Genomic DNA, 17637 nt, shown 5'->3' with positions numbered 1-17637 from the left:
ATGTCATCATACTGTAACACCCTCTGTCTCCATGAGACGAGGAGAGTGGCTATTTTCGGGGGCACGCATGGAAACGAGATGTCAGGGGTGACGCTCGTCAACCTGTGGGTGAAGAACGGCACCGAGATCCAGAGGAAGGGGGTCGAGACCAAGCCCTTCATCACCAACCCCAGAGCCGTGGAGAAATGTACCAGATATGTGGACACGGATCTGAACCGAGCCTTCACCCCGGAAAACCTCAGGTAAACACACCGTATTGTTTTGCCTATCTGTCATGCGCATTAGTCTTATAGACATGGCACAGAGGGAGTTCCCAAACTTTTTCATGCTCAGGACCCGCCAGAATAGATGTTAAATCATGGACACCCCCATTCGAGGAGCCCACAATTTTTTAGAAGATTTCCCCCTCCTGTTTGTAGCCTACTAAGTGGGGGGGGGGGGGGCGTAAACATTTTGCTGTTGATCCCCTGAGAACCCCCTCAAGCAGAGGTTTTCATAGAGGGCCTCCCCAGAGGGGCTCCAAACAGTTTCAGAGGCGCAGAGTATGGACGTGGAAAAAAAATCCATTCGTTATCAAAGGAGATAACCTAGAATAGCCTAAATGTGTGTGATTTGGTTAAAGAGATAGTTCAGAGTCAGACGGACCCCTTTTTATATATTTGGTATAGTCTTAAGTGTGTCAACAGCAATACCAGGCTATCTTGGCTCAATTGGTTAGTGGCAATGGGATCAAATAATATAATCATGAGGGGGGCTTTGTCCAAGTGTAAGCGTCTGAGGGGAGGCCCACAGTCTTGGACTTTGAAAACCCCTGAAACCTTGGGGCTCCGCTGGACCCAGTTTGGGACCCACTGGCCCTAAGTCATAGAATGGCTATACAAATTATATAGCATCATGTACTAATTATTCCATTCAGATAGGCTACTGTATTCCAAGTTTTGTGTTCTACCAAACTCCCTTTAGTAGAAGAAATAGGAATATGGGGGTCCGGATAGATGTGCAGTAGTTTAGTTTAACAGTGGGTCCCATGTTTATAGAGAATATATTGTTTACCCATGTTATAGACATAGTATGGCATCTTACATTAAAAAAGTGTATTCCAAACACATTTTAGAAGGATACATTACAAATACCAGAACAAACCTTAGTCCTATAGGAATATTATGCGTATACCATAAAGTGCAATAAAGTTGTTATAAACTCCTGACTGAATAGTATAATTCCCTGTAATACTATAAAACTATTATTATTATTATTATTTTACAGTAAAACACTAGATGTCAGATGGACATGGACATTTTTCCATGTTATTATGTGTCCTCGGTCCATGGTGTCCCCTCTGAGACTTCCAGCTGACTGTTAGCCAGCTGGAAAAACGTGAGCGAAACGTGACTGAGCTGCGACTGTTTTTTTTCTCCTCCTTTCATGTGCACTATAGCGGAAAATTAAGTCTTATGCAAACCCTGGCTCATATCTCCAGTGTGCATAACCTCCCAGTGCCATCAGTCTATTCACTTCTACTATAGCTGAATATTAACGTTTGTCTCCCCGAACAAAAATCACCATCATATTTTTTATAATAATAACATTATTGATACAGTGACTACTGTCTGTTGTATTCAGGAGTGCCACAGTCTAGTGATCTTATCATAATTTATACTATGGTTTTACATTTACATTTTTTTCTTATGGTATCACTACAATATTCCTATATAGGGAATATGTGTGAATAGTTAGGTTATATTGTTCTTAAAGATCTAAAGATAGACCCTCTCAAGGCTCTTCAGCCTACAAGCTGTTAAGCTTCTCTGTAGGCAACATATAAGAAGATGTTTCTAAAAACAGCCCAGAGTGTCTTATATAGAGAGGCAAAGTGAACATCACTTCCTGCTCCAGAGATTTTCTTTCCGCAATTTATTTTCCCATAGACATTTCGTAAAATGCTTATAGAAATAGTTTTACTTGGTCAAATCAAACGGTTCAGCTATATTTAGAATCGGGAGAGGCCATAGAACATTTAACTCGGACCAAAACTAAAAAAAACATAGAAAAAATATTTTCTTTAAACCCGCATTTCTTTTTACGTTTTGGTCTGAGTGAAATGTTATGCGATCTCTCCTGTTTCTAAATATATCTGAACCGTTTGGTTTGAACAAGTAAAACTATTTTTATAAGCATTTTACGAAATGTCTATGGGAAAATAAATGGCGGATGAAAATCTCTGGTACAGTGCTGAAGCAGGAAATGACGTTCCACTTTGGCTCTCTATAGAGTGACAACTTCCACATATTTCTGTTTGTGTAATTGAGTTGTAGGCTTACTTGATGAGGTCCTGGCTGCCATTCAATTGCTTCATTTGAAGTTGTTATGTTGGACTCCACTTTGACCGCTGTACAGCCCACAGTGCGTTTCTGTATTGTGGGCCTGGTAATCCAGACAATGCCGGATATTTGGTGAAAAATAGCAGGTGTGAGGGGAAACTGGGACAATATGCGTAATAGAGGTGCTATTATACAGTCGTTTGGAGAATGTCCTGGACTAGTGGTTATTTTCAAATGCTCAAAAAAGAGCCAATGTGGGGGTGGGAGGGGGCAGCTCTTACTGTCTATAGAGAGGCAAAGTGTTATGTCACTTCCTGCTTCAGCACTGTACCAGAGATTTTCATCCACCATTTATTTTCCCATAGACATTTTGTAAAATGCTTATAAAAATAGTTTTACTTCTTCAAACCAAATGGTTCAGATATATTTAGAAACAGGAGAGATTGCATAACATGTCACTCTGACCAAAACCTAAAAAAAATTTGGGTTTAAAGAAAATGTTTTTTCAATGTTTTTTAAAGTTTTGATCCCAGTGAAATGTTTTGTGGTCTCTCCCGATTCTAAATATAGCTGAGCCATTGGTTTGATGAAGTAAAACTATTTTCACAAGCATTTTATGAAATGTCTATGGGAAAATAAATGCCAGATGAAAAACCTCTGGTACAGTGCTGAAGCAGGAAGTAGGCGGTCAATTTGCCTCTCTATTGATAATGTACACAATGTCTGTATGGGCAAAAGCAAGTGAGGCCTGTGGACGAACCAGACTTCTCAAGGACCCTTTCTGGCCTGCACTCAATTTGTTTTGGCCCTCCATGGTTTCGAAAGAAGAAAAAAAATCACAGCCAATATTACCGTCTTTCAGAGGCTGTGGCGGGCTCATTTTTAAAGCTAGCTTGATGATACTTTTACCATATGAAACGACGATAAGACCTATTTTAGATTTAGAATGTAAATTGCCTATAAAGTAATGGCATTTAATGTTTCACATAACATCAACATTTATTTTTGGCCCATGGCCATGCATCCAGATTAATTGTGGCCCTTCATACGAAATAATTTGGGCACCTCTGATAAGGGTTTGAGAAAGTGGATCCGATTTGTCTTCTTAATGCTCAAAAGTAGGCCACTATCCCACTCTTGGTTACCATAATGGCTGCTATATGACTGAATTGGTGGAATGATGGAAATCACCAAGATATCATTTACAATCATAATTATTAAGGTTTCATTCATCCACATGCAAAAACTTGATGAATAGGCCAGTGTCTGTTAATATGAACCAGACTTTCACAACAGAAACAGGAAATCCCTGACTTCCAGCTTTTGAAGCAGCTGTGCCTTTTTCTTTTTATAAATCCCCACCGCCCAGGATTTTTCTCCTATTTTCTCCCCAATTGTACTTGGCCAATTCCCCCTGATCACGCTATTCCCCCCCAGTTGCCCTCCCCTCCGAACAGGTGCCCTGACCGACCAGAGGAGGCGCTAGTGCAGCAACCTTAGCCTACTCATACCCCACTGGCTTCCCACCGCAGACACGGCTAATTGTGCCTGTAGAAATGTCTGACTAAGCCGGAAGTACCGCTGCCGGTAATTGAACCCAGGTCTCCCAGGCTTTTACCTCTACACGACCCAGACGCCCCAGCTGTGCCTATTCTATTCACCTTATGTAGCCCCGCCCACTTGACCCATTGTGTCACAACTTCCTGTTCAAAACGCCGGCTGTTTTACCTGCTCAAACTAGTCTGACTCACCTGGTTAAACCTAGTTTGACTCACATTATGAGTCAGACTAGGTTTATGAGTCACAGTAAGTGTAAACACAACCAAAACTTCCGATTGTGTTTACACTTCCTGTTAGTCTCTCAAGCCAGACTGTCTCTTCTACATAAGGTGAATATTAACCCACAGTTGGTGTGTTTTAACTTGAAGGCTGTTAATCATAATGATTTTTTCCCACTAGGGTGAACAATCAGGTGAATGTGTTGGTGTTGAAGGTCATCTATGAAGAAGAATAGACAACTTTAATAATTAACATGTTGAGCTTCTTCCTTCAAGGGTTCAAGGTTCAAAGTTCACTTTATTTGTCTCCTGTGGGAGAGATTTGTCTTGGGTTAGAGGGGTAAAATGCCGCAGTACACACAGACAATACATTAAAAGACATGGTGACACGTGCAAACACTAGCAAGTTGAGGTAGTCTTGTCACGGTCATTTATACTCCTCACCTTACAGGCATACCACTCGGACCATACGCATCATACATTAACACAGTGCAAAATACAATAGGTTACAAACGATACTAGTGTATCTCACATTACAGGCAAGCAAACAAGGGCTTCTTAGACGTACTGTACATGTTAGCAAACAAGGGCTTCTTAGACTTACTGTACATGTTAGCAAACAAGGGCTTCTTAGACTTACTGTACATGTTAGCAAACAAGGGCTTCTTAGACTTACTGTACATGTTAGCAAACAAGGACTTCTTAGACTTACTGTACATGTTAGCAAACAAGGACTTCTTAGACTTACTGTACATGTTAGCAAACAAGGACTTCTTAGACTTACTGTACATGTTAGCAAACAAGGGCTTCTTAGACTTACTGTACATGTTAGCAAACAAGGACTTCTTAGACTTACTGTACATGTTAGCAAACAAGGACTTCTTAGACTTACTGTACATGTTAGCAAACAAGGACTTCTTAGACTTACTGTACATGTTAGCAAACAAGGGCTTCTTAGACTTACTGTACATGTTAGCAAACAAGGACTTCTTAGACTTACTGTACATGTTAGCAAACAAGGACTTCTTAGACTTACTGTACATGTTAGCAAACAAGGGCTTCTTAGACTTACTGTACATGTTAGCAAACAAGGGCTTCTTAGACTTACTGTACATGTTAGCAAACAAGGACTTCTTAGACTTACTGTACATGTTAGCAAACAAGGACTTCTTAGACTTACTGTACATGTTAGCAAACAAGCACTTCTTAGACTTACTGTACATGTTAGCAAACAAGGACTTCTTAGACTTACTGTACATGTTAGCAAACAAGGACTTCTTAGACTTACTGTACATGTTAGCAAACAAGGACTTCTTAGACTTACTGTACATGTTAGCAAACAAGCACTTCTTAGACTTACTGTACATGTTAGCAAACAAGGACTTCTTAGACTTACTGTACATGTTAGCAAACAAGGACTTCTTAGACTTACTGTACATGTTAGCAAACAAGCACTTCTTAGACTTACTGTACATGTTAGCAAACAAGGGCTTCTTAGACTTACTGTACATGTTAGCAAACAAGGACTTCTTAGACTTACTGTACATGTTAGCAAACAAGGACTTCTTAGACTTACTGTACATGTTAGCAAACAAGGGCTTCTTAGACTTACTGTACATGTTAGCAAACAAGGACTTCTTAGACTTACTGTACATGTTAGCAAACAAGGGCTTCTTAGACTTACTGTACATGTTAGCAAACAAGGGCTTCTTAGACTTACTGTACATGTTAGCAAACAAGGACTTCTTATTAGACTTACTGTACATGTTAGCAAACAAGGACTTCTTATTAGACTTACTCTACATGTTAGCAAACAAGGGCTTCTTAGACTTACTCTACATGTTAGCAAACAAGGACTTCTTATTAGACTTACTCTACATGTTAGCAAACAAGGGCTTCTTAGACTTACTCTACATGTTAGCAAACAAGGGCTTCTTAGACTTACTCTACATGTTAGCAAATAAGGGCTTCTTAGACTTACTGTACATGTTAGCAAACAAGGACTTCTTATTAGACTTACTCTACATGTTAGCAAACAAGGGCTTCTTAGACTTACTCTACATGTTAGCAAACAAGGGCTTCTTAGACTTACTCTACATGTTAGCAAACAAGGGCTTCTTAGACTTACTGTACATGTTAGCAAACAAGGGCTTCTTAGACATACTGCACATGTTAGCAAACAAGGGCTTCTTAGACTTACTGCACATGTTAGCAAACAAGGGCTTCTTAGACTTACTGTACATGTTAGCAAACAAGGACTTCTTATTAGACTTACTGTACATGTTAGCAAACAAGGGCTTCTTAGACTTACTCTACATGTTAGCAAACAAGGACTTCTTATTAGACTTACTGTACATGTTAGCAAACAAGGACTTCTTAGACGTACTGTACATGTTAGCAAACAAGGGCTTCTTAGACGTACTGTACATGTTAGCAAACAAGGACTTCTTAGACTTACTCTACATGTTAGCAAACAAGGGCTTCTTAGACTTACTGTACATGTTAGCAAACAAGGGCTTCTTAGACTTACTCTACATGTTAGCAAACAAGGGCTTCTTAGACTTAGCCCTTGTTTGCTAACTGTACATGTTAGCAAACAAGGGCTTCTTAGACGTACTGTACATGTTAGCAAACAAGGGCTTCTTAGACTTACTCTACATGTTAGCAAACAAGGGCTTCTTAGACTTACTGTACATGTTAGCAAACAAGCACTTCTTAGACTTACTGTACATGTTAGCAAACAAGGGCTTCTTAGACGTACTGCACATGTTAGCAAACAAGGGCTTCTTAGACTTACTGTACATGTTAGCAAACAAGGGCTTCTTAGACGTACTGCACATGTTAGCAAACAAGGGCTTCTTAGACTTACTGTACATGTTAGCAAACAAGCACTTCTTAGACTTACTGTACATGTTAGCAAACAAGGGCTTCTTAGACGTACTGCACATGTTAGCAAACAAGGGCTTCTTAGACGTACTGTACATGTTAGCAAACAAGGGCTTCTTAGACTTACTGTACATGTTAGCAAACAAGCACTTCTTAGACTTACTGTACATGTTAGCAAACAAGGGCTTCTTAGACTTACTGTACATGTTAGCAAACAAGCACTTCTTAGACTTACTGTACATGTTAGCAAACAAGGGCTTCTTAGACGTACTGCACATGTTAGCAAACAAGGACTTCTTAGACTTACTGTACATGTTAGCAAACAAGCGATTGTTAAACTATACATGCAAGCAAGCAGGCAGATATTCGAGCCTGTGAAGCTATCTCAACTGAGCTGTGTGATAAGCTGTGGATGTGCCACTTATCAAGTAGCGTGAAGGATGGTTATTGATTGACTGTACTGTGCACTGCAGTGGCCCGGGCGGAGACGAGCTGCCCTACGAGGTGCAGAGGGCCCAGGAGATCAACCGGATGTTCGGCCCGAAAGGAAGCCCAGACGCCTACGACGTCATCTTCGACCTCCACAACACCACGTCCAATATGGGCTGCACTCTGATACTGGAGAGCTCCAAAGACCACTTCAACCTGCAGATGATGAACTACATCAAGGTTTCAGCCTTAAAGAGAAAACTACTCTTGAATGAACATGTTCACTCTTTAGCACAAACACATTTCCATAGATGTTCAGGAGCCGTCAACGTCCAGTGTTAGCTGCCTTGAGAGAATCCGCTATCACTACTACTTGCAGAAAGACTGCATTATTTGCTGAGAAATATGACGCCAGATCCTGGAATGAAATATTCCCCCTGGATCTACTTTGTGATGTTACAGGACAGATTTTTAGACTAACTTTTCAGAATCAAAGTAAGTGAACGGAGGTGACTGCGGGTCTCTACTATCAATTGTTGACAGTAATGAACTGCTATAGAGGTATGTGTGCTGGAAAGTAAATGTTCTACCAAAATTAGGTCTTAAAGGTCTTTGGAGAATTTCAATGACCTGTATACATAACATAATGATCTATAGACCTTGCTTTTTGGACGTTTGGATGTTTTTTAGCCATATTTAGAGGAATATCTCATTTTAAATTAAAATTAGGATTATACTGTTGTGATGTGATTATTCAGTATTTTCTCCTTTTCTCACTCACTTTCATGTCACCACCTTCTCTCCCTTTAGGTCGTTTTACACTCACAGCAACACAGGCAGAAACACTGAACTTATTATATTTTATTATCTTATTATAAACAAAATCTCAAAAATAACATCTCCACCCTCTTTGCTTTGCTCATATTCTTCAACTAAACCCTAAATATCGCAGTATAAAACATAAAACACATTTTAATCATATATATATATATATATGTATACCGTATATATTATATTTTTTGTATTGACGCTGCAATTCAAATACAAAACAGCAGAGGGTGCTGCAGCACCCCCACTTCCTGCGGCCCTGCATCAAAGACGTGTGTTCGGGTTCAATTAGGAGAGACATGTGAATCAAATAAAATAATGAATTATTATACAGATGATATAATAAACTGCTGATATAATTAAAATAAAGTATGGTCAAAGTCTTTGACAGGTAGCCTCTGCAGGGATATTTTTGTAATCAAAGGGCACCGGCGCTGAGCAGCAGCAAGATAGATCCCCAATGATCCCCCCCCCCCCCCATAGAGTCACTGGTGGTGGAGATGGCTGATGAATCTGTGAAGACTGGGCAGAAGGTGGGAGGTGTAAGGGTGCATGTTGACAGCGGCATGAAGTTGAGCATAGAGTCAAGAGACACATTTAAAAAGACTGCAACGAGATGATTGGCTACCATGGAGGCGTGTTTCTATGCTATTGGATAGAAGTGAACAGCTGATGTCTCAATTGACACGCTGGGAAAATGATAGCAAGGAAATTCTGATTGAGCAAGCATGAGAGATGTGAGTGGCAGGAGGATATGAGAAGTGAATTACAGCATAAGCGCATGCAAAATATTTTCTTCCTGACTGTAACCTCCGTTAAACTACATTTAATACTCTTGTCAATGCCCTGAGCAAGGCACTTGCAATCGAACTGGAGTTTGTCGGTTGTCGGTGCAGCTGCCCACTGCTCCTAGTTCGACGAAAGTTCCTAGTAGAGGATGGGTCAAATGCAGACGATGAATTTCCCCACAGGGACAATAAAGGATAACTTATTTAACTTAACTTAAACCACTGTTGTTACAATAATGAAGGTAAGAAGTAAGATCTTGGGAGGCCATCTGAGAAGTTTGTCTGGTGTTTTTCAACAGATAGGTGTTGAAGAGTCCATCTCGGCTGACTGGGCCACCCTCCTTCACTAGTTCAGACAAAATGGGCACAAGCAATCAAATTAAAGCCAAGTTGAACTTCCATGTCCCAGTGACGGACTTCATTACATGCATCGACATGTCAAAGGTCAAAGTTTTTCATTCTGTTAATCAGAACCTTAAATCACAATTATCTCTTATTTTATCGTAATAGCAGTGTAAGTCATGTGAATGTAAACTGTGTTAGATACAGGTTAAAAAGTCAGACATTTGGTTGTAGCATGTGACTCTAAAGCCATGTAGTCACAGCTACCAATATTCAAACATCAGAGTCCATCATGATACAATTCATAAATTGGCTTGATGAACCTTAGCATTTCTCCATCACAGACTCTTCTGTTGAGGTGTGTTTGTGTGGTTTCTGTCTCCATCACAGACTCTTCTGATGAGGTGTGTTTATGTGGTTTCTGTCTGTTGCTGACATCATCTGTGTTTTGTGTCTGCACTCTGCAGAAAGCCATTGCTCCAGCCAGTTGTCCTGTTCTGTTGAATGAACACCCTCTTCTGAAATATTCCACTTCACGGTCTGTAGGCAAGCACCCTGTCGGTGAGTCTCTCCACGGCATCGCAGTCAATTAGTTGAAAATAGTTTTACATGCGCAAATATGTCTTTTGATTGTTTTTGTTTTTTTAATCCCAGGTCTGGAAGTGGGTCCTCAGCCTCAAGGCGTTCTGAGGAGCAACATCTTTGAAGCAATGAGAGTAATACTGAAACATGCGCTGGACTTCATTCAACTGTTTAATGAAGGTAGGAGGGAATGTGATAGCTGGCATACCACAGCAGCTTAAAACAATAGTATATAGCATTCAGCAGCAGGCCAAGTCATGAGATTGCAAAGGATTAAACCAGTTAATAAATTCAAGCATGCATGACCACTGAATTAGTTCATGCTCCTTTGTGTTTAGTGGCAAATATTATTGTTGCAGGAGATTTGAAAGGATACAAAACTGCTGAATATTCAAGGACGGTCAAGTTATGTTTTTGAGATTCTAGGACTTTGTGTGATTAGTATTAATGTCTTATGTGCAACAAAAATCTGTTCTTTCCCAGGAATGGTCAGTCCGCTAGCCCGCTGCCTGTTTATTAGCATCACAGTGACGAGATGCATTTTATGACATAATAGCTCATGGGTGGCTGAGTCACACACAGCTCTCCCTGGTGTAGATACATTTCTTTAAAAATAATAATAATTCAAAAAAGCATCTGCATGTGGCTCATCCTGTCGTCGTTCTACCCGCTTTCCCAAGGCACAGAACAGTGTTTGCAACATTTAGGTAAAGCAAGTGCCAAGTGTGAGTCGCAGTCTGCCTGTTCCCCCGACTGGCCAGCCGCTGAATGGCATGCTTGTTGCACGTTGGTTAGTTTCCATGTCATTAGAGTCTGCCTGCCAACAATGGTCCTGGGGCCACACGGAACGCTCTGGCATGGTGATGGACCGGTTTTCCTGCTCTCTGGAGCTGAACGGCATGACAAAAACGTGTTCAACTTGTATCAGATGCCGTTGTCGTTAAGAGTAGAAAACTACTTCCTCAGTCGAATAACCATTACGTGCATTCAGTGGGAAAACGTCTGCGACAACTGGGACGTCGGTTCTTTTCCCCCACGTATAAACGCCTCTTGCATATCAATGCTGCTCAATGGGATTGAGGTTATGTGACAGGCCTAAAGCAATGAATTTCAGCGTGGACTCTGAGCTTGTTTACCAGCCTCACAACGACTACCCGTCCAGTGCAGTTCCTCTGGCTGAATAGGGCCACCTTGGCAGTGTGGCACCTTCCAACTACTACAAACTTTAACTACTACTACTAGTACTGCCGTGCAAAATTCACTAAAGATTTATTCTGATGTTAAAGCATGCAGTTAAGGTTTGCCAGAGTTTCCCGAGAATTTGGTGGTTGATGAACACTAACTTCCCAAGTATTCAGTAAGAGTCAGTACCTTGCAGTATCTGCACATCTGTCTCATAGTCATCTTAAAAAACGATTAAAAAACGATTTTCAGACGGCGGCCGTCTTTATTGTCACACAACACACTACAACACATGCACGGAGGGCCACAACACACACATGCTGACGGTGGCCGGTGAAATTTGTCCTCTGCATTTAACCCATCCTGGCTTTGTCCTTTCCTCCTGGGGCAGGCCAGGAGCAGTGGTCGCTTTCTCGTACAGCGCCCGGGGACCGACTTCGGATGTTGTCGTCACTGACCAGTGACGATGACGATCTGATCTTCTGCATGTTTTTAGTGGGGGGGGTTATATACGGGTTATATACGGAGGAACCCCCCTGGGGGAGCACGGGGAGAACATGCAAACTCCACACAGACAGAAAGGCCCTTACGACGAGATACCCCACTTGGGCAGTAGGCACTGAAGATATGGGGGGGAACACAACCACAGCGCCCACAGTGTCCCAGGCGAGAATCGAACTCAGGACCTTCTGACTGCGAGGCGACAGCTCTACCACTGAGCCACCGTGCCCCCTTGATTCTTGTGGAGCAAAAGTAACTTGTTTCTTTTCACTGTCCTAATATTTTATAGTTTATACTTTTTCATTCATAGTCAAGTCAAGTCAAGTCAAGTCAAGTTTATTTGTATAGCACATTTCATACACAGAGGCAATTCAAAGTGCTTCACATAAAATGGTTGACAGGAAAATAAAAGAAAAGAAGAGAGTAAAACGGACATTTAAAAGCATCACAACAAAACTTTAAAAAAAGAGTATAAAAAGTGCATTAAGCAACTTCATTAAGCACACAGGAAAATAAACGAAAAGAAGAAATAAAATGGACATTTAAAAGCATCACAACAGAACTTAAAAAAAAAGAGTATAAAAAGTGCAATAAGTAGCAGGCGCGGCAGTTGCAGAAACAGCTAAAACTTATAGAGGACTCATTGGGTTTGCATAGTAGCTGTCAGCAGTTAAAAGCGACGGTAAACATAAAAGTCTTTAGTCTATTTTTAAAAGTAAGTAAGGTTGGGGCAGATCTGAGGTCTTCAGGCAATTTGTTCCAGCTAGCAGAAGCATAGTGGGTAAATGCAGCCTTCCCGTGATTTGATTTGATCCTAGGGACAGTTAATAAGCTGGACCCTGTTGACCTAAGAGTTCTAGACGGTTCGTAGCGTGGGAGCAATTCAGCTATGTATTTTGGGCCTAGGCCATTAAGTGATTTATAGACTAATAACAGTATTTTAAAATCTATTCTCTGACACACTGGCAACCAGTGTAAGGACTTAAGAACTGGAGTGATATGATCAGCTTTCTTAGTCTTCGTTAGAACTCTAGCAGCAGCATTCTGAATGAGTTGAAGTTGCCTAAGTTCTCTTTTGGAGAGACCAGAAAAAAGGCTATTGCAGTAGTCTAACCTACTATAAATGAAGGCGTGAATTAGTTTTTCTAGATCCTGTCTGGACATGTATCCCCTAATTCTTGCTATATTTTTAAGATGATAAAAAGCAGATTTTCTAATTGACTTAATGTGGGAGTTAAAGTTGAGATCGGAATCAATAATAACTCCAAGATTTTTGACTTGATCCTTAGGCTTCAGGGATCGAGACTCAAGGCGTGCAGTGATTTTAAGCCTTTGTTCTTTGGGGCCAAACACGATCACCTCAGTTTTGTCTTTGTTTAGCTGTAGGAAATTCTGGCACATCCAGTTATTTATTTGATCAATGCACTGGCAGAATGATTCTATGGGGGCATAGTTAGCTGAGGAAAGAGTTATATACAACTGAGTGTCGTCTGCATAGTTATGATAGGCTACTTTGTTTTTTTTGCATAATTAGGCCTAGAGGGAGCATATAAAGGTTGAAGAGAACGGGCCCCATAATGGATCCTTGAGGCACCCCACAGGTCATCCTAGTTAGGTCAGATGTGTAATTGCCAATGGAGACGAAGTACTTCCTGTCTTGAAGATAGGACTTGAACCACTGGAGGACCGTACCCGATAGCCCAACCCAGTTTTCCAGTCTGTCCAATAAAATTGAGTGGTCAACAGTGTCAAATGGAGCGCTAAGATCCAGTAGCACTAGAATCAAATTTTTGCCTGAGTCTGTGTTCATTCTGATGTCATTTATGACTTTAGTAAGCACGGTTTCAGTGCTGTGATGGGGGCGAAAGCCTGATTGGAGTTTATCTAGGAGATCATTTGAGGTTAGGAATCTATTGAGTTGTAGGTAAACAACCTTTTCAATTATTTTGTCTATAAAGGGGAGATTAGATATTGGTCTGTAGTTACTGATTACCGATGCATCAAGGCTACGCTTTTTTAGTAGGGGTTTAATAACTGCAGTTTTCAGGGACTCAGGAAAAGTGCCGGTCACAAGGGATCTATTAACTATTTGCAATAGGTCCGACGAGAGACAGTTATAAACGCTTTTAAAAAAGCTTGTTGGAAGGGTATCGAGACAGCACGAATATGATTTAAGGCCTTGCACAGTTTCCTCTAAGATGTCGTGGTCGATAACGCTGAACTGGGACAAATTTATCGAACTAGGGATCTGCGGGTAGGATGATGTCACAGCATTTCTTGGTGTGGAGCCACTAATAGCCTGCCTGATATTAATAATTTTATCCGTAAAAAAGGCAGCAAACTCATTACATTTGACAGTAGAGAGGAATTCAGGTGCTACACAGAGAGGCGGATTAGTCAGTCTATCAACTGTGGCAAATAGAGTGCGTGCATTGTTCACATTTTTGTTAATTACCTCGGAAAAGAACGATTGTCTCGACCTTTTCAGTTCGAGGTTGTAGGAGTGAAGGCTTTCTTTGTAAATATCATAGTGAATGTGAAGATTAGTTTTCCGCCATTTACGCTCAGCTTTCCTGCAATCTTTCTTTTTGCATCTAACGGATGCAGAATTTCGCCAGGGTGCTTTAATTTTGCCAGACAGCAATTTTAATCTAACAGGCGCCACACTATCAATAGTATTCAGAATTGTTGAATTGAAGTTATCAAGAATCTCATTGACAGAAGCTGATGTGGGAGGAGATAAAGAAAATGTCTCCATAAACAGCGCGCTGGTGCCTGCATTAATGTCTCGTCTTTTAACGGTTTGTGACCTATTAATGATCTCAGGGGAGATTTCCATTTCAAAAAAGACGCAAAGATGGTCAGACAACGCAACATCAATTGTCGACACAGAAGAGGACTTGAAGCCCCTAGTAATAACTAAATCCAGGGTATGGCCTCGGTTGTGAGTAGGCCCTGAAACATGTTGAGACAGATCAAAAGTATCAAGTAAGATATTCAGTTCTTTGGCAAAATTATCCGTCGGGTTATCAATATGAATATTGAAATCCCCAGCAATAGATATACAGTCATGTTCAATGAAAATTAAGGAGAGAAGATCAGCAAATTCAACGAGAAAGCTGGCTGAGTATTTTGGTGGTCTATAGATATTCAGCAGTAACACAGTGGTTGAGCATTTCAGAATAGCAGCAAGGTATTCAAACGATGGAAAGTCTCATAGATGGCATCATTGTACCCCGCACAATGACAGCTATTAATTATTTGTTGTGGATGTTTTACCTCTTTCAAAATTCAGCTTTGTTATATATTGTCAGTATCTGTCATTTTTCCACTTTATTTAGCTGTAGCCTAACGGAAAGCTACTGAAATTCCTCCTCCACATAAGAAGTGCCATGGATTTGGAACCAAACTGACCTGTTCAAAATGCATTGCAGAATGTTAAAATATATGGGTGTCGTCGATGATTAAAGCAACCGTTTTTTTTTTTAATACACATTTTTAGCAGGATGCCTGCTTACAATATGCACTATTCACAGTAACAGAGATGTTGTCTGTATGTTGTTAAGGCATGGAGTTCCCTCCCTGTACAGTGGATGTTTTCAAGGTGTCAGAGAGGATGGACTACCCCAGGGACACCAATGGAAACATCATTGCCATGGTACACCCCAATCTGCAGGTGAAAAAAAACCCAGCATAGGAATCTGTCAAGTCTGGATGATGTTGGCCTTGTCTTTTTTTGACGATACAGTTTACACCTTTGATTGAGTAAATATGTGATTAAATACAAGAGAGGAAATGAGAAGTCTTTGGTGCCTCCACAAAAGCCCTCTTCAGCCTTTTCTTTGTCGTTTGTTGTTGTTGTTCCAGGACTGTGACTGGGAGCCGCTGAACCCTGGCGACCCTATGTTCCAGACGTTTGATGGAAAGACCGTCCGCTACGAAGGCCCTGGCACCGTGTACCCCGCGTTTATTAACGAGGCTGCCTATTATGAAAAGCAGCAGGCATTCGTAACAACGAGGCGAGAAGCCTTGGCGGCTAGTGGCATCAGAAAATCATAACGCACAGTTCCTCCATACTGTGTTGGCAAGAGCGATGGGTGTGTAACATGGAAGCCACAGCAACAATCGCTATAGATTTTGCACTTTGTTGCTCTGTTAGTAATTGACAGGCATTTCTTTTTTTAATTATTCCAGATCAATATCTTACACTATGCTGATTTAGTGTATGCATTAACTATGCAAAGAACATTTGTGGGGGTTTTGCAATGGCTCATACTGTGAAAGTCTTTGATATGAAGACTTGTTTTATTGTTGTGATTAAGTATTTATGCTGCTTTTGTTATTTTTGCAAATGTACTTCACTTAAATCAACTAAATCTTTGTAACATGCTTAATTATGGATGGCTTAGGAGTCATTACGTGGTCTTTACATTACTTTTAAGAGCCAGATGCCATTCTGAGGTACACGATAGTATCCACTATATTTGCTATTACTGCTCAGGAAGGCCATTTAGGACCCTAACCTGCAACTTTTGGCCCTTTTATAGTTCTTTCTCTTCTCATGAAAATACATTTGTAAAAATCCTTAGGAGGGTGTTTGTGGCCTTTGACTGCAGGAACACAACCTTCTACCTACTTGTAATATGACTCCAATGGTTGCATATATGATGCTGTCCTTTTGTTGCCTTTCAATGCCTTAACAGAGATTTCACTGATAAATGCACAGCAAATCTGGAAAGGAATGGCAGAAATATATATATATACCGTAAATTCCGGACTATAAGACGCACCGGTGTATAAGCCGCGGGACCAAAATTGACTATTTTTTTCTTCTATAAGCCGCACCGGTCTATAAGCCGCGGGTGTTTTGATGTTTAATTACCATATGAAAGGGTTCGTGCACAGAGAGGAATGTCGGGAAAGCGATGGCTGTTTGGGGAAGCTCCCATTTATTAACATTTCAACAAAACAAAACAAAAGTCAGGTCACTAATCCCCAGACAAAATCACACAACAATAGGCTATATGTGCAGCAAACCTGTAACCAGAGAAGTCAAGTCACTAATGCTCGTCTTCCTCTTCTTCCTGCGTACTGAAACCACCAAAGTCCTCATCTTCAGTGTCGGAAACGAACAGGTTCAGGGTGGCTTCGTCAACCACTCTCCTCTCTCCTTCATTGTCACTCAAAACCAACGAACTCCTCTTCATCTATAGCTGTGTTTCCATTACAGTTTTTCGCAAAAGAATTGCGATATTTCTACAACTTCGACAATGTACAATTGCGACTTGTAGGCGTTTCCATTGAAGTTGCGTTTGAGTGATTCCCCGTTGCAGCAGCTGCCACAGTGATTACGCACGGGGATCTGCCCCATATCCCGTCCCCTGCATGCTCAAATCCAACCAATGGTCAATGGAAATCCCAACATGAAGTTACAATGCATATAAACAAGCCTGATTATCAATTCAAAAGAAAATGAGTCGCAAAATGTTGCTGGCTGCGTGAATGCAGTCAGCGCGACAGGCAGAGGAAAAAAGGTAGCCTAATAGCCTACAACTGGTCCGATTTAGAGATGGAGGGGGGAAAAGGCTGATTTGGTTCTATAATTGCACCTGAAACGTGTGCAATGTATTAGCCTACTCACAGTCACTGTATTCACTTCAGACAGCACCACCGCACCAGTGTGTGCTTTTCATCCTCTCATCTCGCCGCTGTGCCAAATGCGCGCACACAGGCAGCCTGCTGTCACCATGGACCGATTTCTGCCATTAAACATTATCTAATTTGCCCGGCTACGCTTTTGCACAACACTCGTCTTTCTGCTAGGTAGCGTTGCTTCAAAGTTTTCCACTTGCTGCGGAGGTTTTGACACGGCTATCGAACCTTACTTACCAAACTTATTTTCCGCTCCTTTTCCAAGGGATAATATGGGTCACATGACGTGCAAATGCGAAAAATGTGTTTCCATTACACTTTTGCGATAAACTGCTATATCGACACGTC

General features: G+C 41.1%; 1 protein-coding gene across 1 annotated transcript; it reads left to right on the top strand.

Moving 5' to 3' along the window:
- aspa (aspartoacylase) lies at window positions 1-16514 on the top strand (the record flags this gene model as incomplete). The annotated part of the gene is made up of 6 exons (XM_083653189.1): window positions 1-242; window positions 7459-7654; window positions 9840-9933; window positions 10027-10134; window positions 15204-15313; window positions 15505-16514. 6 exons carry the CDS (start codon window positions 1-3, stop codon window positions 15694-15696), a joined length of 942 nt encoding a protein of 313 aa, XP_083509315.1. The 3' UTR covers window positions 15697-16514.
- Window positions 16515-17637: the final 1123 nt, after the last annotated feature.

The sequence above is a fragment of the Poromitra crassiceps genome (genome assembly GCF_964638095.1).
Source record: "Poromitra crassiceps genome assembly, chromosome: 1".
NCBI classification, from domain to species: Eukaryota; Metazoa; Chordata; class Actinopteri; order Beryciformes; family Melamphaidae; genus Poromitra; species Poromitra crassiceps.
Note: the sequence above shows the minus strand (reverse complement) of the source record. Positions and strands in the feature narration are given on the sequence as shown.